This window comes from Rhododendron vialii, chromosome 1a, assembly GCF_030253575.1.
Source record: "Rhododendron vialii isolate Sample 1 chromosome 1a, ASM3025357v1".
In the NCBI taxonomy this organism is placed as follows: domain Eukaryota; kingdom Viridiplantae; phylum Streptophyta; class Magnoliopsida; order Ericales; family Ericaceae; genus Rhododendron; species Rhododendron vialii.
Window position 1 is genome coordinate 43726937 of NC_080557.1, and position 27395 is coordinate 43754331.

Genomic DNA, 27395 nt, shown 5'->3' on the forward strand with positions numbered 1-27395 from the left:
GGCTCAAAGTGGATAACAAGACTGTGATATCAGCTTGGGGAAGTTATGCCCGAATTTGCGTTGAACTGGATTTGAGCAAACCTCTTGAACCATCTGTTGCTGTTGGTAAGTTTGATTATATGCTTGAATATGAACACATATATCTAATTTGCTTCTCTTGTGGCAAGGTGGGTCACCGCAAGGATGTCTGCCTCAAGACTCTGACCGCCAGTGGTCTGACCAGTAGCTCCAATCTGACCGTTGACACAGTAGGAAAAATTGACACAGGTAATGTTAAGTTCAACAGGCAAGTCTCTGACAGCGGCCCAGAAGAGATGGGATTTAAGGAGTGGATGATTGTGACTAGGAAACCAAAATGGCCCAATAGACCATTCAGTCCATTCAAATCTGAAGCCCGAACCTAAGGCTTTAAATATCCGAACAACCAACAGAACCAACAAGAAACGGGCCGCGCGTGCTGGGCCATCCAAAGTTCAAAACAATGGCCCAACAAATAAGCGTGGCCTAGTCTCGCAAAATTCAGCGTCGTAAAACACTACACCACCAAAGAACAATAATACTAAACTTAGTTCAGACTCAAAAGAGTCAAGGTTCACACCTCTCAATGAGTCAAATAGTGAGAACAAGCCCCAACCAGTAATGGTCCTGATCAAAACAGCCCCAACGCAAAAGCAGAAAGGAAAGGGTCATATGAACCAAGTGACTTCTAGGCCACAAAAGGTGTTTATTGCTGTCAACTCTGTTACAGTGGATCTGGATATTGGAAACCCTAGCCACCCACCACCACAAAATCACCCACAACCTCTTTACCTCCCCCACCGCCCCCTCTTCCCCAATCGAATACCAATATATCCCTAGTGGCTAGTAGACACCTCCTCATTAGGCCGCCCACCTGATACACACCCTGTAAACACCCTCACTTACCATGAGTTTGCCAGAAATTTAGAAGTTTCCCATCCATTACCACAAGATCAAGATGTGGTTAAAGCCAAAGATAGAAGTAACTCACCAAGCAAAGGTCGTTTGGTGGCTAGGAAAGCTAAGCATGAAGATAAAGCTCAAAGATCCATTTGCGGACGCAACAGAACAACACCGATAGTGCTGAAACCGTTTTGGATCCAAAAATTCAACTTAACTAAGGTTTACAAACTTCTCAACCCAACAGGTCTCGTTCCTCTAGACTCGTATATCAATCATATGGCTAGCTTTAAGATTATCATTTGGAATTGTTGAGGTGCTGGTAATGATAAGTTCCGCGGGAATTTCAGTGAGATTTTTAGACAACACCACCTTGAGATCGTAGGGTTAGTGGAGACTAAAGTTAAGATTGATTCTATGGGGTTATTCTTCAACAACTTTGGGCTCACCAACTCTACTTTCGTTGACTGAACTAGTAGATCTGGGGGTATCTGAATTCTTTAGGACCCTTTGAAAGTTTCAGTCATTACTAATTACTCCAACTCCCAAGCAGTTCATGTTAACCATTCAAAAGAATGGGTTTGAGAGCTGATTTCTATCGGGTTTTTTACGCTAGTCCAAATCCTAGACTGCGAGAAGCCCTTTGTGAAGATTTAAATTTCTTTTCAGTAAACAACACCAGCCCTTGGGTAGCAGCAAGGGATTCCAACGAAGTGGCATCAATAGACGAAAGCAGAAGCAATGCCTCAGACTTAAGTGCCAGTATTAGAAGAAGATTTGCAGATAATATCAATAACTATAACCTGATGTACATGGGATTCATTGGATGTAACAACCCATATTTTTTTTATTAATAAACATTACTAGTAATAACAAAATTCTTTTCCTTAATATATATACAAATATATTTATTTATTCTTTTTTTTTGCATGCAATATATATACATGCATGCATTTTATTTATTTATTTTCCTTCACACTTACATGCATGCATACACCCTCTTCAACTCCCTCACCTCACTCTCCTGCAGTCTCTCTCTCTCTTCCACAGCTCCCTCTCTCTCTCTAACCATTACTCCCTCCATTCCTTTCTCTCCAAGAAAAAAATCAAGTTCATCCCCCATTGCCAAAAATCAAAAAATTCCTTCACCACCAAGAATAATCCGAGGTTATTTCATTCTTATCCTCCTCATACTCTCTCCCTAGCCTTAAACTCAATCCTATCTCGTCCAATTAAATGCCCAATAGATCAAACATTCATAAATGACATCTTATCACCTCCTCCAAAATTCACCTATAACTACCCAATCACTTTAACCCATGAGCACCCCATTGTAACCACCACTCTCCACTGAGTAAATACCAAGAGAAAATCGTGACCAATTGAAGCTCAAATCATGAAGTTTTAGAGAGAGAAAAGTGGGTTTATGCTCTAAAATCTACCGAAACCCAAATTGACCATTCCAAACACTTCTTACAACTCAAAGCATCCCTAAACAACCATCAATTCGATCCCAAGGTCCCCCGATCAAAGAACCCGAAGTCATCTTCTCCAAAGTTCAAAGTTTCGATTTTGAATCAATTCAATCCAAATCGAGGTATTATAATCCACTCTATGTATATTAAGTGTTTTTAGGCCTAGAACATAGTCTCATAGGGTCCCATGCATCAAAACCATGAAGAAAAACAAAAAAAATCAAAACTGGACGTGACCTTGTGGTTGCAACCTTCGGGCCGCAAGAACCAGAGCCGAGTTCGCGGCTAACTGCTTCACCGCAAGGTTCCCATCGCGAACTCCATTCTGTTTTCATTAAAATTGGTTCGAAACCATTTTGTGACCTTCCAAACCTCATTTTTGACACCCAAACTATTTTTCCTAGACTTCTCACACCTCAAAGATCACACCTTGTTAATATCATATTTTTTTATTTTTTATCTATTTATTAATTATTTACTTGTTTTTATTCAAAAGTTTACATACGAAAATTCTTTATGACCTTATAAATCATGTTATTGATGCTTGAGTAATTTTTTTAGACTCTGTACATTCCAAAGATGAAACGTTGTTAACCTCAAGATGTTTTATTTATTAAATAATTTATTATCTATTTATTCTATTTTCGACAACTTTTGTTAATATCATTATTTAAAATAATCCTGCAACCATCCGAACCCAACTTTTGATACTCAAGCATGTTGCATAGGACCTTTAGGACTCTTATTAATGTCATGATAATTATTTTAATATTTTTATCTAATTAATGTAATAAATTAGTTTTTAATCAATCTGATTTCTTAGAAATTATTAATGAGAGCCTATAAATTTTTTTTTGAATTCTTTTTATGAAAGTTCTACTTTATTATTGACATCGTGACCATACAAGACTAAGGGCAACGGTCCATTCATAAAAAATTGTGTGATTGCATTGCTTGTTATTTGTTTTAATTATAATTTTATTTAATTAAATATTGCACCGATACTTGATTTGAATGCTAGATTGGACCCTAGAGACATGGGATGACATGCGAATAGAATTCACCTAGACGATGCTAGGTAATGGATAAAGTGGAAAGTTTTATTTTTAGATTGCCTGCAGGCGGGATTTTGAGATGTGATGAGTTGAAACTGGAAAAGTAAGTCCAGTGATGATTTAAAGCTGGCAGAGTAAGCCCAGTGATTATTTGAAACTGGCAAAGTAAGCCCAGTGATGATTGTGAAGTGGTGCATAAGATAGGCGAATCTTAGTTATGATTCGAGCATGATAAGCTTTTCTTTTGTTGTAATGAGAGGGATACATACTAGGTACATAACTTAGGTGCAATCTGCAACAGCAAAAGAAAGTGATCTCATGGGATAGGGCATAACTAGCGGTTGGGGAGGAAAGATCTCGCGGTTGAGATATTAGATCACACATTAGGCTAATGAATAGTATTAAATCGGTTATATGTGAAATTTTTGTTCAATTTTTTCTGCATCAATATTATTTTGTTTGCCTGCTAGCTGTAAAGTAAGAGCGGTGGTTGGGTTGGATTATATTACGGGGTGAACTCTATCACTCAGGTACGGATTGCTTGGCATCCGTGCCAGATTTTGCAGAAAATCAGGAAGAGACACGGAACCTTGAAGACGATCAGTTCTATACAGAAGATAATCCACAGGTGGGAGCCAAGCCAGAGTATACTTGGGATCCGTATCAAGCTTAGAAGTCGGCTTTGTTATTTTGTCTATTTCATTACGACAAAAACTATTTTTAGTATTTCCACATTAGTTTGTAATAAATGAATCTTATGTTGAATTATCCGTTTTGGATTTTTGAACTTCAATTTAGTAAACTTTCAGAAAATTATATTTAATGCTTTCGATTTTTATTCTGAAAATCAGGGCGTTACATTGGACCAAAGCTGACATGGACTAATGGTTGACAAGGATTAGCATGTGTTCAAAAAAGACTTGATCGGGGCCTCTGTAATGAGGAATGGAGAGCGCTCTTCCCGAAAGGTATGATTCAAACTTTACCCTGTACTTATTCTGATCACTCCCCCCTTATTTTGCATACCATGGGGATTCCTAACCGAAACCCTAGTACTAAGCCCTTCAGATTCGAAGCGTCATGGATTTTGGACCACTCATATGAAAACATGGTTTTACAAGCTTGGAAGGGTGATGATTTACATGATCATATAATTTTTTTTTCTGAAGCTGCTCTAGATTGGAATAAGAAAGTTTTTGGTAACATTTTCAGAAGGAAAAGGTGGGTTATGTCTAGAATAAATGGCATCCAAATGGCACAAGCTACTAATTTTTCTCACAATCTCCAAATTTTAGAAAAAGACCTTGTGTCAGAATACAACAATATTCTTGCTCAAGAGGAAGTTCTTTGGTTTCAAAAATCTAGGGCTAAATGGATTGTTCAAGGAGAAAGAAACACCATATACTTCCATTTGTCTACTATTATTCGAAGAAAGAAGTCCAAAATCTCAATTCTTAAAGATAACAATAACAACTGGATTGATGACCCCCTTATTATAAAAGGAATGGTTCAGAATTACTTTGTGGAGCTCTTCAGGGAGGCTAATTTGAATGATGGTATCTGTTTTACTGTTAATAATCATGCTTGTTTATCTAGTGAGGATAATAGAAGACTTTGCAACCCTGTGACTTCGACTGAAATTTGGAATACTGTGAAAAACATTAACCCTTATAAATCCCCTGGTCCCGATGGTATTCAAGCTATTTTCTATCATAATTACTGGAATATTGTTGGAGATGAAGTTTGCAGGTTTGTTAAGAATTGTTTCTCGACGAGCTCCGTCCCTAAGGAGATTAACAGAACTCTTATTGCCCTTATTCCTAAGATTGATCAACCTACTTCTGTTAATCAATTTAGGCCGATAAGTCTTTGCAATGTTGGGTACAAGATTGTCCTTAAGATTATTAGCCCTTTTCAGAGCAGCTTCATCCCTGGGAGACCCACTAATGATAACATTATTGTCACCCAAGAAATCCTGCACACTCTCAGGTCGAAAAAAAGGTAAAAAAAAGGTGGTATGCTATTTAAGATTGATCTTGAGAAAGCGTATGATAAGGTGTCCTGGAAATTCTTGCTTGATACTCTCATTTTTTTCAACTTAAATCCTTCTTGGACTGCTTTGATCATGAGCTGTGTTACTACTGTTTCCATTTCTATTCTTTGGAATGGAGAAACTCTTGATGAATTTTCCCCAGGCCGTGGATTAAGACAAGGTGATCCTCTTTCCCTTTACCTATTTGTTCTCTGTATGGAGCGTTTATCAATTCTGATAAACCAAAAGGCTGAGGAAGGGAAATGGAAAGGAATCAAAGCCTCTAGGAATACCAATCCGCTCACTCACTTGTTCTTTGTTGATGACTTGATTCTTTTTGGGCAAGATAGCATTTTTACTTGTAATGTTATGATGGGAGTGATTAATGAGTTTTGCTGTATGTCTGGCCAAACCATTAGCCTAGCTAAATCTAAGCTTTATGTTTCCCCTAATGTTTCTAGAAATAAAGCCAAAAGATTGAGTGTTGTGAGTGTCATTCCCCTCACTAATGATTTGGGGAATTACAGAATTACTTGGGTATCCCCTTCCTGCATAAGAGAGTCTCCAAAGATCACTTTAAGCATATCCTTGAGAAAATTCAAAAGAGACTCTTATGCTGGCTGGAAGAGCTACTTTAATTCAATCCTCTACTTCACTTATTCCTAGTTACACTATGAAAACCATGAAAATCCCTGCTAGTGTGTGTGATAAAATTGATCGCCTCCATAGAAATTTTTTGTGGGGGGATACGCCAGATAAAAAAAGAATCCACCTTGTCAATTGGAGCAAAGTCTGCAAAGGTAAGGATAATGTTGGATTGGGGACAAAGAAAGCTAGAGATCAAAACCGTGCCCTTCTCGCTAAATTGGGTTCGAATCTATCTGCCAAGGAAGGAAATCTCTGGGTGGACATTCTGCATGACAAATATCTGCGAAACCATAGCCTTGCCTCATGGCCCAAAGAGAGACCTGCCTCATTCACTTAGAGAAGTATCTTAAGTACTTCTGAAGTGATAAGGCCTGGTATTAAATGGGTGATAGGGGACGGAAAGAAGGTGGATATTTGGTTGGATTGGTGGTATGAATCTTCTCCACTTGCCTCTATATATCCTGGGGACCATACTAACTCTAAATCCACTGTGAGTACCCTTATTGACAATGGGAGATGGCAACTGAATAGCATAGCCCATATAGTGGATTGTAGCACTCTGAAGACTATTCAGAATATTCCCCTCCCTCTTTTCACTCAAGCTCCTGATCATCCTTCTTGAAAAGGATTCCCGGATGGGAATTTCTCTGTTTCTGCTCCCTATAAAATGATTAATGGACAGGACACAGACACGAATGGTTGGAAATGGTTTTGAAAACTCAAAATACCAGAAAAACTTAAAACCTTCATTTGGACTATTTTTCACAACAAACTCCCTACCAACCAACTTCATGCCCAGCGTGGCATGACTACGCAGGACTCCTGTCCTAGGTTTAATGCTGGCCCTGAAGACATCAATCACTTATTTAGAACATGTTTTAAAGCAGTGGACCTCTGAGGAGCTATTGCATTTGGACAACACAGGAGAGGGAATTTGGACTCCTCCATTATGGATTGGTTTGGGAAAAACCTTTGGAAAACCAAACTTATTGGTATTAGTACTAAGATCCCTTGGAACATTTTATTCATTACCACTATTTGGCAAATTTGGAAAGATAGAAACAATAAGAGCTTTGGCAATTTTGATAACAATACTGCAGCTAGTTCCAAGAGTTCTTATACTATGCCATTGAGATTGTGGAGGCATTCAAATCCCCCCTTATGACTGACCAATGGAATTCCAGACTAACAAAGTGGGTATCCCCATGTGCAGGTAATACCAAGTTGAACGTTGATGGATGTTAGTATAGTGCTGAAAGAAACGCTAGAATAAGAGGGATATTTCGGGACAACAATGGCACCTGGATCTTGGGATTCTATGGCAAGATGAATCCAGAATCAAGCACGACAACAGAAATATGGAGTTATACAGAGGGCTCACTATTATTCTTGAGAAAGGGCTGGTGAACGTGGACATAGAATCTGATTCTCTCGTGGCTGTCAATCTTGTTAATGAAGGAAATCTAGGGAACCATCCACAAAGCACAATCATCAATGATGCAAAGATGCTCCTGCAGTAGACGAAGTCAAGGCTCACCCATATTTTTAGAGAAGCAAATCAATGTGCGGATCACCTCGCTAGAGTGGGTGCCGAACAGAATGACAATCTTATTGTCCTTGCTCAAGCTCCAATATCCGTTAGGGAGTTTCTGATCCGGGACTGCCTAAACATTAGGCAGATCCTTGACTAGTTTAGGCTTTCTTTTGCTGTGTATCTATAGTCTGTTCTCGAACTTTCTAGCACTTCTAATGCTTGTTCTCGTACTGGTTTAATATCTATGAATTTTTGCTTGACCAAAAAAAAAGTGATCAATGAAACCCTAAATCCTTTTCGGTTTCCTGACGTAAGTTATTTTTACGATTTAACTTGAAAAAGCTCCTTCACTACGTATCATGCGGGTTATCAAAATCACTCTTTCCAAACCAGTAATTAATGTCATCTTATTTATCGGCACTATAGATTATTTGCTTCTTTGATAACTCTATATAGCGTCTTGATTATGACTAATCGTAGTAGTCAACAAACGAAGCGAGATTGGGATGGATGAGATTGTGAAGAACAATGGTAGTGCTAAGCGGCACAGTTTTACGACTTCCCATTAAAAAAAATGTGAGTCTCATGAGTAACGACCAAGAGTACAGGCAAAATGGATTATATCTATGCAAGCGAATAGATGTATATACATATGTCCCAAAAATGTTCTCAGGTCCATAGTTTAGGATCCTGAACTAAACAAAGGGTCCGGTTGATTTGGAAAAATAAGAAGAGGGTCCGATTTGAAAAAAGAAGACGACAAACATTGATCATCCAAAAGCTTCATACAGCTCCAGATTTCCGTTCTTTACTCCTGTAGATTCAATTACAAACAAATTAATCTCGATTTGGTTTGTAAATAGCAACATGTTATGTGATCGATATTCGAATATCCTAAGGGTGGCTGCAGGGTCATTCAAAATGTAAGCACATAAGTCCACCTGCAAACCTAAACACAATGACCAGATTAGCCAGCAAAAATTATGTGGAATCTAATTAACTCAGATTTATGATGAACTAGATGCAATCGACATTACCATTGAATGCAATAGAGGTTATGAACTACGCATCAGGGACGGATAAAACTATGTGTTGCTGCTTTAACGGTGACCGATTTGCAATTGTTTTGTTCGTTTAATAGAACGCTAAACAAAAGTAACAATCAATTTGTTACTCGGCTGATATGCTTATATATGGATGGATGTTTTTAAGTTATGTAACAAGGACTGGGGGAAGCTACTGTGCAGCTTCGTGCTGCACACCCGCCGGTGATGCCTTGCCGGCATCAGTCCGGCGATCGGAGACGTTCGCCGCGTAGAGCTCGTCGAGTTCTAAGTGTGCGCCAAAAATCAGCTCGATCAAATATCGGTAAGTATCTCATCCAAACACATATAACTTGAAAAAAATGGATTCAGTGGTTTTGATCCAGTGTTTTGTATCCATTACGATTTTTTTTCATGTTATATGTATTCCGATGAGGCAATTAACAATATTTGATCGAGTTGATTTTTGGCGCGCACATAGAACTCGACGAGCTCTACGCGGTGAACGTCTCCGATCGCCGGACCGATGCCGTCAAGGCGTCGCCGGCGGGTGCGCAGCATGCTGTGTAGCACAAAGCTGCACAACAGCTTCCCCAGTCCATGTAACAAAGGTGGAGATCTTTGCCTGGCAAGCTATCCAATGTAAAATTGCTGCCAAACCTGAGCTTTTGAGAAGGAATATATTGAGTGATAATTTTCTAGGAGCTATGTCCATTTCCCTAGCCTCTTTGGAGCCTGCTCAGACCCCTAACCTGATTCAGTTGGATTGTCAATTTGCATGGAGAATATATGGTCTGCCATCATGCAATGCTGGAAATTTAATTGGGCATATATGCCCACCACCGGTTAGACGTTTTTACCCCCTCCAAAGATTCCTTTTTTGTTTTACATTGGATAACCTTCACTTCTAGTTTGTCTCAACTGTTTTGCTTCTGTCTCTTTGAGTTGTCTTTTGAATGAGTTGGCATAGTGGTCAAGATTATTCCCTCGCGGGATCTTATGTTTGAAGCTCGCAGGTGCTATTAATTGATCATTTGGAGTCAATCCATATAGAGTTTTGTTTTGTCTTTAATGGGACCCTTGCAAGTGAACACGGAGATAAATCCATACCAAGTGGTTGTGAGAAAGCAATAAGTGCTCCTCCATGAGGTCATCGGTTCTATTTCCACGGAAGCCAAACATTTCAAACCTTGAAGCTAATAGGGATTATCCCAGGTCGTTATCTTCATGGCCCCGAAATTAGTCGAGTTGCGCATAAGTTGATTTGGACATCTAATTATCCGAAAAAGAAGAAGGGAACATTTAGATTGATTTTTCAAAATAAGTGAAGATGTACGTAAGTTATACCGCGACAATTTAAGGTGGTTGCATGTAACAATTTCGTGAGGTTTTTGTTTTTGTTTTTTCATTCGAGACCCAAAAAGAATGGGCCGGTTGATAAATCGGCACGCGTCTACTATATATTGGGCTTTTGATTGATCTTAATCTTTGGGTCCGAGCTTCTAGACACAGAACCGGTCCGTCTCGATGTCGGGCCGGCCTTCAATAGGATTATTTCCCCAACCGGCCCTATAAATTAGACACGCGTATAGACTACGAGAGACTAGTAGTAACACTTCTCTCATATCTCCAGCTCACGATATTTCTCTCGTTGTGAAAAGAACGCAGCCCAGGAAAACCCTAGAAGAACATGTCGGGTACTTACGGCCACGAAGGCGACGGATCCGCCGGCGGAGGCTACGGTGGTAGCGGCGGCGGGAACTACGGAGGCGGTGGAGGTTACGGAGGAAGAGGCGGTGGGGGTTACGGAGGCAGCGGTGGCGGCGCAGAGTATGGAGGTAGCGGCGGAGGCGGTGGTTACGGAGGTAGTGGTGGCGGAGGAGGAGGATATGGAGCCGGCGGCGGAGGTTATGGTGGAGGCGGCGGCGGGAGTCGAGGCGCCGGCGGTGGATATGGCGGTAATTCACAGAATCGAGGTGCTTTTTTTCCCCCTATATTTATTATTTACAGGTTTTAAATAGAGATTCTTAGGTTTGGGGTTTTAATAGAACTTTTCCCCCGTGTGTGAAATTTCTTTGCTTTTTTTGGTTTGTTTGTCGGATTGCAGGGGGTGGAGGGTATCAAGGAGGAGATCGCGGCGGTGGTGGTCGAGGTGGTGGCCGTGGCGGCGGAAGTGGAAGGGATGGTGACTGGCGTTGCCCCAATCCCGGGTACTTCACTCCTCTTTTGGGTGTTCAATTCTAATCGACTCATTGACTACCTATTTTCCTGTTGGATCTGTCTATTTGTTGAGTTAGTTTCAGTTTATGAACACTTTTCTGCTTAGGGTTTGTTTATTTTGATTGAAAGACTTCTCGAAATAACTGACCTTCGTTTTCCTAACTAGTTCTTGACCTAGCCAGCAGTGTTGAAAAAGCCTTGAAAAGTTCCTCTTTTTTTGATGTGTTTGAAACTCGTTGAAAGCAATAGAAAGGAATGGAAAGGACTGAAGAAGAAGTTCAATAAAAAGTTTGCTATGTTTCTTTGTTTGGATTTACAAAGAATATCAAAAGAATGAGTAGTTAATTAAATTTCCTTTGAAGCAAAGAAATAGAGAAGGAATGGAGAGAATCAGTAAACAATCATTTTAGGAAGTTGAAAGAAAATATCTTCTACTTGGCTTCTCTAAAAATTTCCCTTTTCCTCTTAAAATAAGAATCAATATAAAGTACAATTATTATTTTCCCTCTTCTCTTTTGTTCCCTTTGCTTCAATTTTGGTTGTTTGTTGCTGGTACTTTCATTATTGTGTCACTGAAACTGGTAACTTTGATTAAGCTGTGGGAATCTGAACTTTGCAAGAAGAGGTGAGTGCAACAAATGTGGTGCGCTTGCTCCTTCTGGTGCCGGAGATCATGGTGGGAGTGCTGGTGGTACTTACAGAGGGGGAAGCGGTGGGGGACAAGGCGGCAGAGGCAGTGGTTATGATGGTGGAAGTGGTGGAGGTAGCAGAGGTGGTTCTTATGGCAATAATCAAGGGAGAGATGATGGTGGGTACGGACAGGTCCCTCCAGTTGCGCCCCCCTCTTATGGTGGGCCGGGTGGCAATTACCCACCACCTAGCGATAATTACGGGAATCCTAGTTATGGAACGGATGCAGTTCCTCCACCTACGAGCTATACTGGTGGACCTAATTCGTATCCCCCATCATATGGTGCTCCTGGTGGTTATGGCGGCGATGCTATGGGTGGTGCCCGCAATGGTGGACGTGGTGGCAGATCAGGTGGATATGACGGTGGCAGGTCTGGTGGATATGATGGTGGCAGGTCTGGTGGATATGATGGTGGGTACGGTGGTAATCCAAGAAATGCTGGAGGTGGATATGGTGCTGCTCCTGCCGAGGCTCCTCCTGGGGAGGTGAAGCAATGTGATGCGAATTGCGGGGATTCTTGTGACAATGCGAGAATTTACATCTCAAATCTACCGCCAGATGTTACTGTTGATGAATTGCAAGAACTTTTTGGAGGCATTGGACAAGTAATAAACTATTTTCTCTCTTTTAGCCTTTCTACATTCTATACATGTAAGATAGTTTGCAATGACCCATGGATTAAATGTTATTGTTACGAACTTGCATCTTCTCGTCTGCGCATTCATATAATACTGTTTTGCCTCCAATACATTTCTCTGCATTCTCTCTTTGACATTTTGTTCTGATATTTTTAATGGTTGATGTATCATATTGTATAAAGTCCTCTCTCTCTCTCTCTCTCTCTCTCTCTCTCTCTCTCTCTCTCTCTCTCTCTCTCTGTTTTTGTATTTTTGGAATGGAGTGGATAAAAGCGGGTAGTTTGATTCTGATACCGAATCAAAATGCCTGCGTTGTTTTCTTGTTTATAAATGCTCATGCTGTATTTTTTAATTTAGGTTGGAAGAATTAAGCAAAAGAGAGGCTATAAGGACCAGTGGCCCTGGAATATTAAAATCTACACGGATGAGCAAGGAAAAAACAAAGGAGATGCCGCTTTGGCATATGAAGATCCATCTGCAGCACATAGTGCTGGCAGTTTCTATAATGGTATTTTCTTAAGTAGTATTTTGAACTTACACCTGTTGTTAAATTGATTACTTATCTTTGAATCTCCTGATCAGGTCATGAGTTGAGGGGTTATAAGATAAGTGTTGTAATGGCTGAGAAGTCAGCTCCTAGGCCCCCTCCTGCATTTGGCTCAGGGTAAACCCTCTTACCTCTATCCATATAATGTTTCAACTCTTTTGTTTATTGCTTTTGAGATATTATGGAGTTCTATTTTGGCTGTAGTAAACTGCTAAATGCCTAGAGGGGATAGGATATTTGCAATCATGTTTTATTTCTTTTGTTGATCCCAATGTGGACATTGATCTAGACTCTAGTAATGTTCCTGGGGTTTTGCTGATCTTGGCATTCTGGTAGTTTGTCTTAGGTTGTTTTCATCCTCTCCATCCCATTTGGTAACAAATTTGTTCTAGTCTAGTTGGCTAGTGATTGGAAAACTTTCTTGCAACTTGGTATATATAGTGTAAGCTTAGCACCTTTTTTCAATATTTAAGTCCTGAGTTTTTGATTGTTTGGTTGTTCTATTTCCAAATTTAATTGTGCTTATGGTCTCACGTGCTTTCATTCTTAGTGATAACGTACTTCTTTGGCATTTTGTATTGTGAGTTGGGCTGCAAATGAGCTGAGCCCAGTTGAGCTTTCGGGTGTCAGGCTCGGCTCGCCGAAAATGAGGTCAGCTCGAGCTTGGTTCAAGCTTGAAATGAGCTAGTTTTTGGCTCGGTCTCTACTCAAAAAATTATCAAACAGCTCAAACTCTGCTAGCTCTAGCTCGGAGGTATTGACCAACTTCACATGTTAAGAGACATAGGTGAGGAGAACAGGTAGGGCTCCTTTTAATAACAGACTCTGGCTTAACCAGATGTGTTGAGCTGCTGATGTGGGACTAAAGGAGAAGAGTGAGCCTTTTGCTGGTTTTCCATTTGGACAAAAAACCTCTTGTCCCACATCAAAAATGTCGAAGTTCAAGGGGCATCTATTGTTCTATATACCATCGGTGACTAGTGGCTCCCTTGGTGGCCGAAAAAGTCAAAAGTCTTGAAGGTTATTATTACGAGCTAATGGGAGCAGTTGATAGTAATAAACTTGGCTTGCGAGCCGAGCCTCGACTGATTCGGGCTCGTATTGGAAACGAGCAATTAGCTTGAGCTTGTTTATTTATGTTAAGAGCCGAGCTTGAACGAGCTCTTATTGAGCCAAGTCTCGAGCGACTCGCTAGATGCTTGGTTCATTTGCAGCCCTAATTGTGAGGCAACTATAGTCTTAACATCCAATCTAGTGTGTTAGGATACCGTTGTGCATGAATATCATTGTTGTACATATTCCATTTTTAGACGAAATGAATTTTTGTTGCTGTTAATCTATCGTAAGAAAGGACTAGTGATTCATGCTTCTATAGCCTGTAATGCCTCATGTGTTTCAGTTTGTTATGATTTCTTGAAGAGAATATGCGGAAGTGGACTTGAATGATTTCATATCCACGTGTTGTCCAAATGCTAGTAACTTATGAACTCATAGAGTTGAGGGTTTTTTAACTTGTGTAGTGATATGAAATGTTACTTACAGATAGTATGTTTTTTGCCTATACCGGGTTTTAACATCTCAAAGTAGTTTGTACCTGTAATTCAGAATCCGAGTAAAACATAATTTTCTCAACAGAAATTGAATGTGGGTGCTTCCCGGAGGGAAATCGAGGTAGGTCAACGATACGATAGTTACACATTAATCGTCATCTAACTATCCTACTGTTGTCCGTACATTTCTGATTTGTGTAGAAATTTCCATTCTAAACTGCTGTGAAGGGCGTCAATTCATGTCTAATTTTGTGAAAAGTGAATTTGAAGTTCACTGGGAGATCACTTGATTTGGTGGTAATCTATCATTGAGAATATTTGCCTAGTCTTATGAGCAGAAGCCTGGTGGTAATTATTGTACTAGCTGTGCCATTATACAACTGGGATTGTTTATTGATGCACTTTTGTAAGGCATTTTATTTGCGCATTTGCCTTGCTGTGGATGAGAGAATGATTTGCCTTTCTTGTTGAGGAAAGAATGAATTGTTTCCAACTTGAGTTGATGGCATCAAAGTGTAAAGGAAGTTATATTTTCCAAATGAAAACTAGAAAAGATAAATCCTTCTACTTAATAGTTTTCTCTTGATTGCTTTTTCATACCACAGGGGTGGTGGTAGAGGTCGAGGTGGAGGTGGATATGGGGGTGGTGGAGACAGACGCAGAGACAATAACAGAGATGGCGGAGGTTCTGGTCCAGATAGAAATTATCATGGTGGAAACCGCTCTCGCCCATACTGAAGTTCAGAGGAGCAATTTATGTACTAAAAATTGTGGTTGAAATGCTTTATTATATTCTGTTCGCGGGGTTTGTTCTGATACTGGAGACAAAGAGGTAGGTTGTCCATTTACTCTGAGCAATGCCCCCTTTTTGCTTGTTTAATCTTTTGCTGGATGCTGGGGTTTCTATTTTAAAGTTTTGGATTGATTTAAACTGTGTCAATGTTTTTATAGAGGCAAGTGGATGTTCTCCAAATTGCTGCTAACTGCTAAGGTAGGTTGACATTTTCAGGTGAGTGTTGCTGCATCTAAATTGCATATCTATGCTCGTTGGGACTCTCAGCAGCACATTTGTTTATTTATGGCCCACAAACTTGCATCTTCTCCCTGTGGGGTTGGTTAAAAAGAAATCATACTTCAACGTACTGCTTATCACTTCATTCCAACACCACCAGGGGAATGATGAATACTAACTTTTCTGATTTCTAGACTTGTAGTTTATGGCGTATCATAGTTTCTTTCTTGTCGCAAGATGTATTCTGCATCTAAGCTATTGTATCTGATGTGGTTCATGCCTATTCTCCTCTTTACCTTGGCTCCTTTCTGAGAATTAGAAACTTGTAACCATGGGTGGTTCAAAAGAATTACAGCGAGGTGAACTCATTGTCCGACGGGTTTGTTTGATTTGGTGAAGGATGGTGTTTCGGTAAATTTAGGGAATTTAAAGGAGGGGTTTTCTTTACTTTTGCCTACTGTTTATTTAGGCGTAGAAAGTGCATATCGGCCCTTGTGTGCTTGTGCTCTGAGGTGTTTTAGCCAACTTGTGATCTTAAGCTCTTGCTTCAATTCTTCTCTTCCAAAGGGTTGTGTGTAATGACTTCCCAAATTTCTTATGCTTTTCTTCTGAAGCCATCACAAAGGTGCCTGCCACTTTGGATGGGATTTCCTTTCCTTCATCTTTTTCACTGCAGTTTCTATTGCCATTTTTCGGCGGACTATTTTGTATTAAGATGGTTATTTGTGGTGGGTGGTCGACTTGGTAAACCGTCCCCATTCGTAGAGCTTTTTATGTTTAATACATAATTATTATGAGTTACTACTTGCACATTTATCTCGAGACAACTAATTTCTTAGGGATTGTGATTCTCACCCCTCTTAAGGTCAACTTGTTTCTATGATGGCTTTGGATTGCCTTATAGGATGTTTTAGCAACTTTCCAGCTATGGCAATGCCTGTAGTTTTGTGCGGCAAAATTTATATTCTATGCCTGTAGTTTTGTGCGGCAACTTTCCAGCTATGGCAATGCCTGTAGTTTTGTGCCAACTTTAACGCTTGGCAATTGATAATGGTTGGTTAAAGTTCTTAATGTGATTTTTTTTGTGGGTCTTTTATGAATGTTATCACCATAATGGATTCCTCTTGCATACTGGGAGTCCTATTGAATGCTGCATCTGATTTTTACTTGATAATTAAACAAAAGTGATTGTTGTAGTCATGTATTTGTTTCGTTGTAATGTGTCTAGGATCTGGAAAATAGGAGAGAGTCATTAGCTTCTACAAAGATTTTCCTGTTTCTTTCAATATCATTTTCAATCATCAATGAGGGGAAGGAAAAAATTTGCAGTTCAAAATTGATATTTTTATTTTCGATTTGCTGATAAGGTTTTTTTTTTTTTTTTGAAGAGCTGATAAGGTTAATATCATTACAATGGATATTTTTGTAGATTTGCAATTGATCAATACGAGTTGCGCATCAATCAGTGTTGGAGTTGTACTGCTTCCAGTGCTTAGATGCCCACCCACGGACTGCAACCTCATCACTGTTTCACAATGGACCTTGAAATTTATCTTTTGCTGCGAATGATTTGTGCTTGAGATGTTAGAACACTTCCCAAAAGAGGGATCCAAACCTATGCTACATTTTTTTGCTCTCTCGACGGGTGTTTGTACCGCCCAAAGTTTCTTCGTTCTATTGTTGGATGCCTCTACACACAGCTCTATAATACCTCGGAGAGGAGTCGGTGCATTTCGTAAGCCTTCAAAAGAAGCAAAATGAATAAGATGCGTGGAGTACCAAATCTCACATGTAGCATATGGAGGTTGTAAATTTGCAAATAAAATGTCAAATTGCACGTTTCCCAGTAGGCTTAGGGTCTTTGCTGTAAAACTTTATTTGAGGTTTACCTTCGAGTATCAAAATAAAAATGTTGACCGACTAGTTGTAAGACAATGCTTAATGTGCATAAAATTCATAATGTTAATGTTGATATTTGGGACAATTGTGGAAATTGAAAAGTTTGTGGCATTTTGTGGTAATAATTTTCTTCCCAATAGACAGTTATATATATATATATATATATATATATACACAAATTATCAAGTGAGGGATCCCTCATTTTTTTAAAATGAGGGACTTTCATTTCCCGATCAAATTTTGAAAATCCGAACCGTTCAATGTGTGCAGAACGTGATTTTAAGGGTCCCCGCGAGAAATCAGCAAAAAAAATGACCGGGAAGGGCTTCATCCGAGCAGTTTTTTTTGAACCGTTCAATGAAAACTGCTCGGATGAAGCCCTTCCCGGTCATTTTTTTTGCTGATTTCTCGCGGGGACCCTTAAAATCACGTTCTGATCACTTTGAGCGGCTCGGATCATCGAAATTCAATCGGGAAGGAAAGTCCCGCATTTTAAAAAAATAAGGGATCCCTCACCGGAACCTGACTGATATATATATATATATATATATATATATATATATTCTACTATAAGAATGTAACGAACCCCTAAAAGCTTCTAATCCCACAATCCTAAATTTGTAGAACTCTTATCCTTCTTAGGATTATTTAATATTCATTTCGATTAGTCATACAACGTTCGTATTCATCCCATTTACTTTTCGTGCTTTTGTTTTCATCCTTTCAATGCGTGAATTATCCTTATTATCCTTTTACTATGATATCTATATACGTGTGTGTGTGTGTATATTGTTTCCTAAATTAAGGGGATTGGGATGTATATTAATTTCTGCAATTAAATGAGATATCATAGGAGGATCAAGATTTGAAATGTTCAAATTATTTTAAACGATGTCTAAGTCGATTTCATGCTAAATAAACCATTTGCATCTACAACGTGAAATATTTAGAACATAGACAAACAATTAATTAACCATGAAATGATAGGAACATAGACAAACATATTTCATGGTAAATAAAGTAAATAATTTACCATTAATTAATAGAATAAAACTAAACTAAACCAAAATCGCGCGAAAAATCCAGATCGAGGCCTTCTAGCGTTAACTCCGACCGCGGCCACCACTGCGACTGCGTCGTTCTTCTTCCATGGACTTCTTAGCAATGGAGGTCGGACTAGTATGGATTTTTGCCGGACTAATGTGGGTTTGGTGTGAATGTAGACAAACAATTAATTAACTATGAAATAGTTTCATGGTAAACGGTCCAAATAATTTATCATGATAGGAATATAGACAAACATATTTCATGGTAAATTAAGTAAATAATTTACCATGAAATAGAATAAAACTAAGCAAAACCCAATCGCCGACGTAGCGGAGTGAATAGCAAAACAAAGTCAGAGTGTAGGCGGTGGCGATGGGCTGAAGGAATGGGAGGACGGCGGTGCGACAACGTGGTTAATGACGACCAAGGGGCTGATTGGCAACCGGGGGCGGAGGCATCGTTGTCTGTCGTAACATCGTCGAACACGAGGAGATGGATTAGGTATCATGGACGCATGCGGATCGAACAGAGGAGTTAGGGTTGAGGAGGCGGCGGAGAGGAGCTTCGAGAGGTGGGAGGAGAGGGCGTCGGCGTGGGAGGCGGAGAGGTCGGCACGAGCTTGGCAAAATCCAACGATGGAGTTGACCACCATAAACTGCCAGAACAAGAGGCCGGGCACCATCTGGGTCTTCAATTAAGAGTGGCGGAGGGAGGAACCCATGTGGGTTTTCAAAATTTGGTGCAGATTGGAATGAAAATGGGTTTTATTGATTTTGGAATGTGGTGGGATGAATATCTCGGTCGAGATTTTCGGTATGGACTGGTGGAATTTACGGAGACTAGATTTGTTAAGTTTCCATCCAAAAATTCAGTCATATATATACATATAGTCCGGATCAGGTAAGGGATCGCGGAGGGAACGTTTCATGCTGATCATGATCTCAGTCGTTAGATTGTGTTTTCAATGGTCCAGATTTAATGGAACTTTTTCAGGGAAAAGTTAATTGTGACCGGTCATAAACCATCCGCAGATCCGGATCATTGAAAACACGATCCAACAGCTGAGACGCGAGATTCGCACGAATCGCTCCGTCCAGGATCCCTTACCTGATCTAGACTACACGCGCGCGCGCGCGCAGTGTGAGCTTCCATTAAGGGATCTCTTAACTTGTTAAGTTAAGAACCTCATGAGTTTGACATTATTCCCAATTAAATTTTGATGATTCAAACCGTTTAAAATGTGATTTTGTGGGTACCCGCGAGAAATCGGCAAAAAATATGACCGGAAAGGGCTTGATTCAATAGGTTTTTTTTTTTTTCAAAAACACTATAAATGCATTTTTATTAAAAACTGTTTGGATCAATCCATTTCCGGTCATATTTTTTGCTGATTTCTCGCAAGAACTTTTAAAATCACGTTCTGATTACATTAAGCGATTCAGATCATCAAAATTCGATTGAAAAATAGAAGGTCCTTAACTTAACTCAATAAGGGATCCCTTATTGAAAGGAGACTGTATATATACACACACATCCAATGTAATATAAGGGCACTATTGAAATTATTAAAAAGTGAGGATGAAAACAAAACATAAATGTTCAAATTGACTGGGATAAAAACTTAAGTCGAGTATGATTTGAGAATGAATCTTTAAGTATCCATTTTTCTTATTGTTAAGATTTCAGAAAGAGAGAACGTGGGGAGGGGGGAATTTGATTTTTGAGAGAGATTCATGGGCAGTGGGAGTTAAGTTTTCTTATTTATAGAAGATATAAATGAAAAATACAATTTTTTCTTTTTATTTGGTTACTTTTTTGAGTGTGTAAATTGAGATTTTATTGAAAAAAGGACAAACACAAGATCTAAGGCCGCGCATACCCCTGAACAATCAGTCAAGCACAGACGGCGAGAAAGAAACAGAGAAATAATTAAGAATCATGAAAGCTATACAATTTCAAAGATCCTAAAAGATATATTCCAGGCTAAGCTCAATAGCTTATTTTCACATGACTTTCTAAGTTTCCTCCAAGAACTAGCATAAGCACGAACATCCGAAGAAATCTCTCTTGTGACTTGATTAACATCAGCCCTCATTTGGTTACTTTGTTTATATTTTCATAATTTGTAATTAATTAAGTAAATTTTATTCACGCATCAAATTTTCGATTCACAATAAGAGATGATATATGTTTTTCCCATGCATAGAGGGAACAACACTAGTTTGATTTAAAAGAAAGATAGTGCATACTGTTACGAACCAAATAAATGAAAGTGTAGATTTGGTATTACCCTCACATGATAAAGTCCCCTCTCTCTCTCTCTCTCTCTCTCTCTCTCTCTCTCAAACACTGTTACCAACTAATACAACCCTGTTCTCTCCCTCTCATCTTGTACAACCTTCTAATGTCACCTACATACTCCTTTTAATCACCATCACTTCTCAATCCCCCGCCGTCACCCCCATCTCTTTCCCTCTTGGACAACATCAGTGCCGATTTTTCATCAGCATTAGAGCTTCTGAATCCAATAATAAAGACAATGAGGGTAGCATTGTCGTCGGACGAAAATGGAAGGTTAATATGGTGTTAGTCTGGATTTGCTTTGCTCTGAACATGTTTTAATTGGACATAATCTCTGTGAATCGGGCTGTGGCAGTGGGAGATAGATGGTGAGAGAAAATGGATTCATAAGAAGAAAGGTTTGGGAAAAAGGGCAAAATCAACAAATTGAAGGTGTATCTCCACAGGATAAAAAAAAAAAAAAAAAAGGTGTATCTCCACTAGAGGTGGCAAATTGAACCCAGACCCATTAACAAATCCAGACCCATCAATTAGAAAATAGACCCAACCCAACCCATTTATTAGTTGGGTAAGAATGGGTTCAAACCCAGCTAACCCATTATTAGTTGGGTCATAATTGGGAATCAATTGGGTCAACTTAAATGACCCAATGGGCAATGAAAGTAACCCACCAAATTCCATCTCTTAATTGATCTCTTTTGCAATTGGGAAGTGGAGGAGTACGGCCCCCCCTCTCTCTCTCTCTCTCTCTCTCTCTCTCTCTCTCTCTCTCTCTCTCTCTCTCTCTCTCTCTCTCTCTCCCCCTCCCGAACCCCCAGGAGCATGGCCTTCTCTCTCTCTTTTATTCAATTGTTTTGTGCTAAATCACACGCGTCCAAAAATATTTTGAATGGTCCGAATTAAAAATCAATTGTGACCGGTAACAATTGTTTTGACCAGTCAAAATTGAAAACACATCTCATCCATTAATTGGGCGAATGGACCCATGAAATTATGCTCCACCGTGAATAAATTTCTCTTATGGTAGTCCCGCAAAGGGTTTGGATTAAAAAATTGACTTATTTTTTTGTCCTTATTCAAATTTTTTTTGCATTTTTTTTTGTTTTGTGTCATATTTTTGTGACTTATTAATTTATTTTGATGAGAGGAATCGGAAAAGTAAAAAAATTTGATCGAAACTTATAATTTTTTGAATAAAGACAAAAAAAAATCAATAAGACAAAAAAAATTACTTATTCTCGTCTTTTTGAAAAAATTTGAGTTTTGATCATAATTTTTTTTTACTTTTCTAATTTTTCGATCATAATTTTTACATATGTAATTGGGTTAATGGGCGGGTCAGGTTTGCTTTAAAATAAATGGGTCGGGTTGGGTATGGGTAATTAGACTCTTAGTTAATGGGTCTAAATAGGTCAATGACCCATTAAAGACCCAACCCACTAACAACTTATCCAATTCGACCCAAACCCGCCCGTTTGTCACCCCTAATCTCCACCACCACCAAAATGGGAGGGAGATAGAGAGGAGGAGGACGAAAAATAGTAGGCAGCGATGGGCGGGGCAGTGACAGTGGTGGCGAGAGATACACTTGCGATTGTTGATTTTGACCAATTTTCCATGTGTGAGGCATGGCAACAATTATATTTCTGTTTCCCATGCCACTACTGGTGGTTGCTAGGAGATTTTGCTGTGGTGGCAGGGCAGCGGTGATGGTGCCGAATTGATGGATCTTTGACAAGGTAGGCAGTGGTGGTGAAGTTATCAAAGAGCAGTTGTGATTTTGAGAAGATGGGTGAAGTTTTCCACCAAGTACGTCCAACCGATAATGAAGTAGAAATATTGGATCTTCGGTAACTAAGAGGGTATGTTCCTTCAGGTTTTTTAAAAAGAAGAGGTGGTTCTCTACTCTCCAGTCATGAGATCAAAGCTCCGTATACAAAAATCATTCACATGACTAGATTCTACGGGTAACATGGAGGCTGCCCAACCTCTTCAAAGCGGTTCATGGAAGAAGCGCAAAAGAAAGTACTTCAACAGCGAAAATATGTAGCCATGTTTGATGCACGCCGTAGGGAGGGGATTTGGGTTACGAATCCTGTAGATCCATTAACCCGCTGTTTGGTTGCATTTTTAGGGGGATATTAGTTTCCCACACTCCGAATCTCCCAAACTGCGAGGTTGGCAAACACACACGGAGTCGCCTGATGTGCCCGGAAGAGGTGGATAAGCTCACACTAAGCTGTCAATTTTGGAGGTAGGAACCGACCTAGACTAGGGAGGGGGAGACCCAGGCCCCCTCCCATACTTTGCTCCTCAGGTGGAGGGGTGGGACCATGAACCGGCTTTGTTCCCGGGAAAGGAATCTCCGTACACCACGACCACGCTCAAGAATCATTGTCTCCTGAATTTCTGCACCGTGGCAAATGACGGCCCACAACCATGGGTGACCTCTTATGATGTGAGCAAAGGTATATAAGGCTAATGGAAATTGCTGCGTAGACACCAACCCTGGTGTCTTTGAGGCCTTCTCTCAGGAACCTTAGAGAACCTCGAGCTCGGATCTAACAAACCAGATTTGGACGTCATCAGTGTCTTTCATAGTCCAATCTGCCCGGACTCGTCCGACTAAACACATTATCACAGTAATCCTCTCCCACTCCTCAACAAAACAAGCACGGTTATAACCATCCTGACACAATCTCTTAGTTCAACCAAACAACCAACTTCACTATTACTCCCTCCCTACCAATCCCAATCCCAATCCCAATCCCAATCCCAATCCCCTCTTCACTATCAATCCCCTTCAACCTATAACCAAATCAAACGAGGCCGTAGTGATCGAATTCATTTTAGAACCTCTCAGTGATGGCTCTGATACTTATCCTCAAATTCTTTTTGTATCTTTATCGTTATGGTCGTGTTTGGTCGTTGTTCCAAGGAATTGAGGTTAACATTTTCGTGTAGCTTTGAGCCAGTGAAGCCAGTGGAAAATCCTTAGGCTTGCAAGTTATTGCTTCCGGGCTTATGGCAATTACAAGGTTTAATGAGGTGGTTAAGATTTTTAAGTCAATGTGTTACAGTCCTCGCTTCCTAACAGCTGCAATAAACCTAATAGGCTGAATAGCTTAAGATGCATTATATTTGCATGGGATACTCATGAATCATAAGCCAATCTTCTGATAATTGTGAACACATCAAAACAAAGATGACCATTTCTACTTGTCCAAATCCATGGCTTAAATGAAAAGCATTGACTTAAAATTAGGCGATTAATTGACCACAGTTTTCAGTATCACGTTTCATGTCCTGCGACAAAAACTTTATATTAGGCTTCTACTACAAAGTACAAAGTAAGATAGGTACCTGCATCTACACTTCCAAACAAAGAAAAGGCATGGAGGGAAACAAGCAACAATCGCCTCCACCAAACAGCATCCAAGCAAATGGGAATTCATGTTCTTTTAATTCGAATGAGAGCTTTTATCTATGTTCATGGGCCTGTTGAACGACATAAAAACCATGAGACGCCGTTGCAGAACCATGTTGAGGAGCAGCAGCACTTCCTTGAACCTGTAACAGAGAAAACACAGTAATAAGACATTTTCTACAATTGTTCCCTTGTTGGGAGCCTATGGAGTGCTTCAAAATTAGTCAGACATTAAGTGCTCCATCTATTTCTGGTATTCATCCTGTGAATATTTCATTCACCGATTCACGTACTAACAGACTCATCAACGACTAAGAGCAAACTTTCTCTACTACTAATATCTTGCCCCAACAATATGTTCACTTAAACTAAGCAAAAAGAAGTATACGATGATGGAACTGAATGAATTTCCTGTTCTTTGATTTTTTTCAACAAGAGAGAAAAAAGAAGGCATAGAAATTCCACTCAAGTTGAAAGCACCAAAAACCAAGCATGGGCAGCCAAGGCAATCAGAAAACCTATATAATGAATGCCAGATTTACAGTCCTTACATAGTTTTTAAATGAAAAGCCTACAAACTAATAGAGGATGTGGCCCTGATATAGCAGATTGGCCACGCAAGGCTTTAACAGCAGTCCCACAGGAAAGCAAATTGTAACAAGTTTGGTGACTGGGTTCGTCTGGTCATTACAAGATGATATGTCAACTGATTACAATCCACATCTCCTCCAGTGAATCGTGTCCGAAAGTCCCAATTCAATAGCATCACAGAATGTCCATAATGACAGGATAAAAGAATCCTAAAGGCAGAAAATGAAACTTGGGCACCAGATGAGAAGGCAGTTGTTCACATCACTCAATTAATGGGCATTCTCATTCTAACTGTTGGTCCACCGTCTATCCCTCAAAACCAAAGTAAATGATGTTTAGTCTTTGATTCTTAGTTCTCCCAGAACTCTACTACCGCTCGCTACTTTCAATTACACTTGACTCATTCTCTAGGAGTCCAGCAGCTTGAAATTCAAAATCCAAGAAAAAATCCATTCCTTAACTTCAATAAGCCCAAACAACGGTAAAGTAAATATTCAGATACTAAATCCCCAAGCTTTCCCCGTACTCAACCTACTGTGAACCCCAATTGGAGGCAACAAAATTCTTCTAAGTTTCTTAGCTCATCCAACATAACATTGACATCTCATAATAAGCACTGGATTCAGGTAATGAAATTGGAATACATTAATCAGCACTTACCTGATGCATAGCATAAGGATCCATGTACAAATTACCACCATACACCATTTCATGGTTTCCATATCCTGAAGCATATCCAGGACCTGCATACGGGAGTTTCTATTATTGGATAGGCTACAACACTTGGATTCAGTTAATTATGAATATTGCATCAAAACAAGCATAGCTAGAAGAAAAGACACAAGATGTTTGCGATAAATTACTTGGAGTTGCTGCAGCAGCCGCAGCTGCTCTTGCTCTCTTCTCTGCATTATCAAGTTCAGCCCGTAGTTTCTCAATTTCTCGAGCCATGGAGATCATCTGTTTCTCCATTGCCTGACTTTGTTCAAGATTACTAGCATGTGCCTTTTTTTCATATTCAATGGCAGCCCTGTTCGTATTCACCATCAGAGAAGGGCAAAATTAAGATATTGGCAGCAAACAAATAGATCACATAAGAAAGCCTAAGTGATACTCCAGATAAATGCAATATGCAATACATATAGGATGCTAATGCAACACTAATTGTGATGAGGCAGTAAACAACACGTGATATACCCAATCCAATCACTGGGAGACAATACACAAAGTAATGCATTTAGCCTGTGAATACAGGATGAATTTCATAAGATGTACAAAGTTTGTTCAAAAAGTAACAACAAACGGTTAATCTACCCATGAGCTTGAGCCATTACAACTTGAATCAAATATACAACGGGATGGAACCATTCGGACTACATTAACACCTCTGCTGGTAACCTAAAAAATGGCGAACCCTAAATTTCTCCAATGACTTTGTCTTGTAGATGGAATTTTGCCTTATAGGCCGCAGATAATTATATTTGAACAAGTCAATTTCCAGAGAAAAATCAAACGATCTGAGACCATGAGTGTGTAATCAGTTCCATCGACAAATAAGGCAACTTTAACACATTTTTTTGGATCTCATCAAGTTCTCAAGTACAACCCGCTACTCTACTCTGCAACAACCCACTACTCAACTCTGCTTGTTTGCAAACCTAACTATGCAATATCCATAAGGCACTACACCCCAAAGGAACATGAACATGTACAGACAATACTTCTATATGTATAACCACGGTAAAGGGCTAACACCTTTCATTGTGCATGTCACTTTTGAGGCTGGCTCACATTTTAGTTTCCTAAAGTACCCTTGAACTACCTAAAGAAATTGTCAAGAAGGAAAAGGAACCTGCAACCCCAATTTTCTATGATTGAGTTGGTGGTTTGATGGTTCATTGAGTGGAGTAGTCATAGCGTTCAGTTCTTGAAAATACGGAGGAAAATGCTATTTACAGCGATTAATGAATGCATCAAGTTAAATAAATAGTACTGTATAAGTTAAAAGTGCATTGATATTCTAGAAAAACACATTGAAAATCTAACTTCTTTGTATTTAGTGTGCTTTATCAACTGTCAGGTGGGAGAAAGTTGAGAGTGAGAGAAAGAGGGATGAGTTGAATGCGACCTTCCTCTTTGGATTTCCTTGCGCATGGTCTCAATATCATCTTTTACGGCAGGCAATTGCTTCAATTCCGACCGCGCCCTGGCAGCTTCCTCATCAATCCCCTTCAGCTTCGCAGTCAGCTCTTGCCTAATATCCGTCAGCGCCTTCACATCGGCCCTCACCTGACCTAAATCAGCGTTTATCCCCTCGACCGACCGCGTCTCAGCCTCGACCCTCACCGCCCTCTCGTGGACCTCCCGCACCTGGGCGTCCCTCTCGGCCTTGAAGTCGGCGGCGGCGACGGAGAGGTGGCGGAGGTCCTGGTGGGCGACGGCGAGCTCCTGCTTGAGGGCCACGTGGGTGGCGGCGAGGCGTTGGTTGTCGATGAGGAGAGATTGGATGTCGCGGTGGTGGGAGGCGATGCGGTCTTCGAGGAGGGCGGCGGTGGAGGAGGAGGAGGAAGGGTGAGGGATGCGGTGGTGGTGGAGGAGGCGAGGGTCGTCGATTAGGGTTGGGTGTAGTGGTGCCCTCGTCAAGGGTGCTTCTCGGAGTTTTAAGGCGTTTGGTGGGAGGTAGTTTCTTCCGGCCATGGTCTCTCTCTCTCTCTCTCCCCCTAGGCGTTTGTGTGCCCGTAAGTACTGGTGCCCAACTAGCCTTCCT

The 27395-nt window shown here is 40.1% G+C and overlaps 2 protein-coding genes across 8 annotated transcripts; one reads left to right on the plus strand and one right to left on the minus strand.

Annotated features, from left to right (window-relative positions):
• Positions 1 to 10314: 10314 nt before the first annotated feature.
• LOC131316275 (transcription initiation factor TFIID subunit 15b) lies at positions 10315 to 17347 on the plus strand. 7 transcript variants are annotated; one of them, XR_009197062.1, is made up of 8 exons: positions 10315 to 10681; positions 10813 to 10915; positions 11522 to 12221; positions 12612 to 12762; positions 12837 to 12918; positions 14957 to 15183; positions 15303 to 15360; positions 16793 to 17347. XR_009197062.1 is itself a non-coding variant. In XM_058345598.1 (6 exons), exons 1-6 carry the CDS (start codon positions 10396 to 10398, stop codon positions 15087 to 15089), a joined length of 1455 nt encoding a protein of 484 aa, XP_058201581.1. In that variant the 5' UTR covers positions 10315 to 10395; the 3' UTR covers positions 15090 to 15282. The 7 variants fall into 7 exon arrangements, 1 of the variants encoding a protein (XP_058201581.1); XR_009197063.1 differs by having other exon boundaries at positions 15303 to 15342; XR_009197064.1 differs by lacking the exon at positions 15303 to 15360.
• A 6495-nt stretch (positions 17348 to 23842) lies between these two features.
• LOC131334277 (protein FLC EXPRESSOR) lies at positions 23843 to 27395 on the minus strand. Its single transcript, XM_058369219.1, has 4 exons — positions 26757 to 27395; positions 25492 to 25658; positions 25289 to 25371; positions 23843 to 24180 (listed from the first exon to the last, which is right to left on the minus strand). The coding sequence occupies exons 1-4, from the start codon at positions 27323 to 27325 to the stop codon at positions 24091 to 24093; spliced, it is 909 nt and encodes a 302-aa protein (XP_058225202.1). The 5' UTR covers positions 27326 to 27395; the 3' UTR covers positions 23843 to 24090.

What these genes read in the sequence shown, in the direction of transcription:
- LOC131316275 (XM_058345598.1), top strand. Translation starts at nt 10,396, where the DNA reads ATGTCGGGTACTTACGGCCACGAAGGCGACGGATCCGCCGGCGGAGGC. An exon ending in CGGTAATTCACAGAATCGAG is followed by an intron (nt 10,682 to 10,812) that starts GTGCTTTTTTTC and finishes GTCGGATTGCAG; the next exon opens with GGGGTGGAGGGTATCAAGGA. An exon ending in TTTTTGGAGGCATTGGACAA is followed by an intron (nt 12,222 to 12,611) that starts GTAATAAACTAT and finishes TTTTTAATTTAG; the next exon opens with GTTGGAAGAATTAAGCAAAA.
- LOC131334277 (XM_058369219.1), bottom strand. Translation starts at nt 27,325, where the DNA reads ATGGCCGGAAGAAACTACCTCCCACCAAACGCCTTAAAACTCCGAGAA. An exon ending in GGCTGCTGCAGCAACTCCAA is followed by an intron (nt 25,372 to 25,491) that starts GTAATTTATCGC and finishes TCCCGTATGCAG; the next exon opens with GTCCTGGATATGCTTCAGGA. An exon ending in ATCCTTATGCTATGCATCAG is followed by an intron (nt 24,181 to 25,288) that starts GTAAGTGCTGAT and finishes TCTCTGTTACAG; the next exon opens with GTTCAAGGAAGTGCTGCTGC.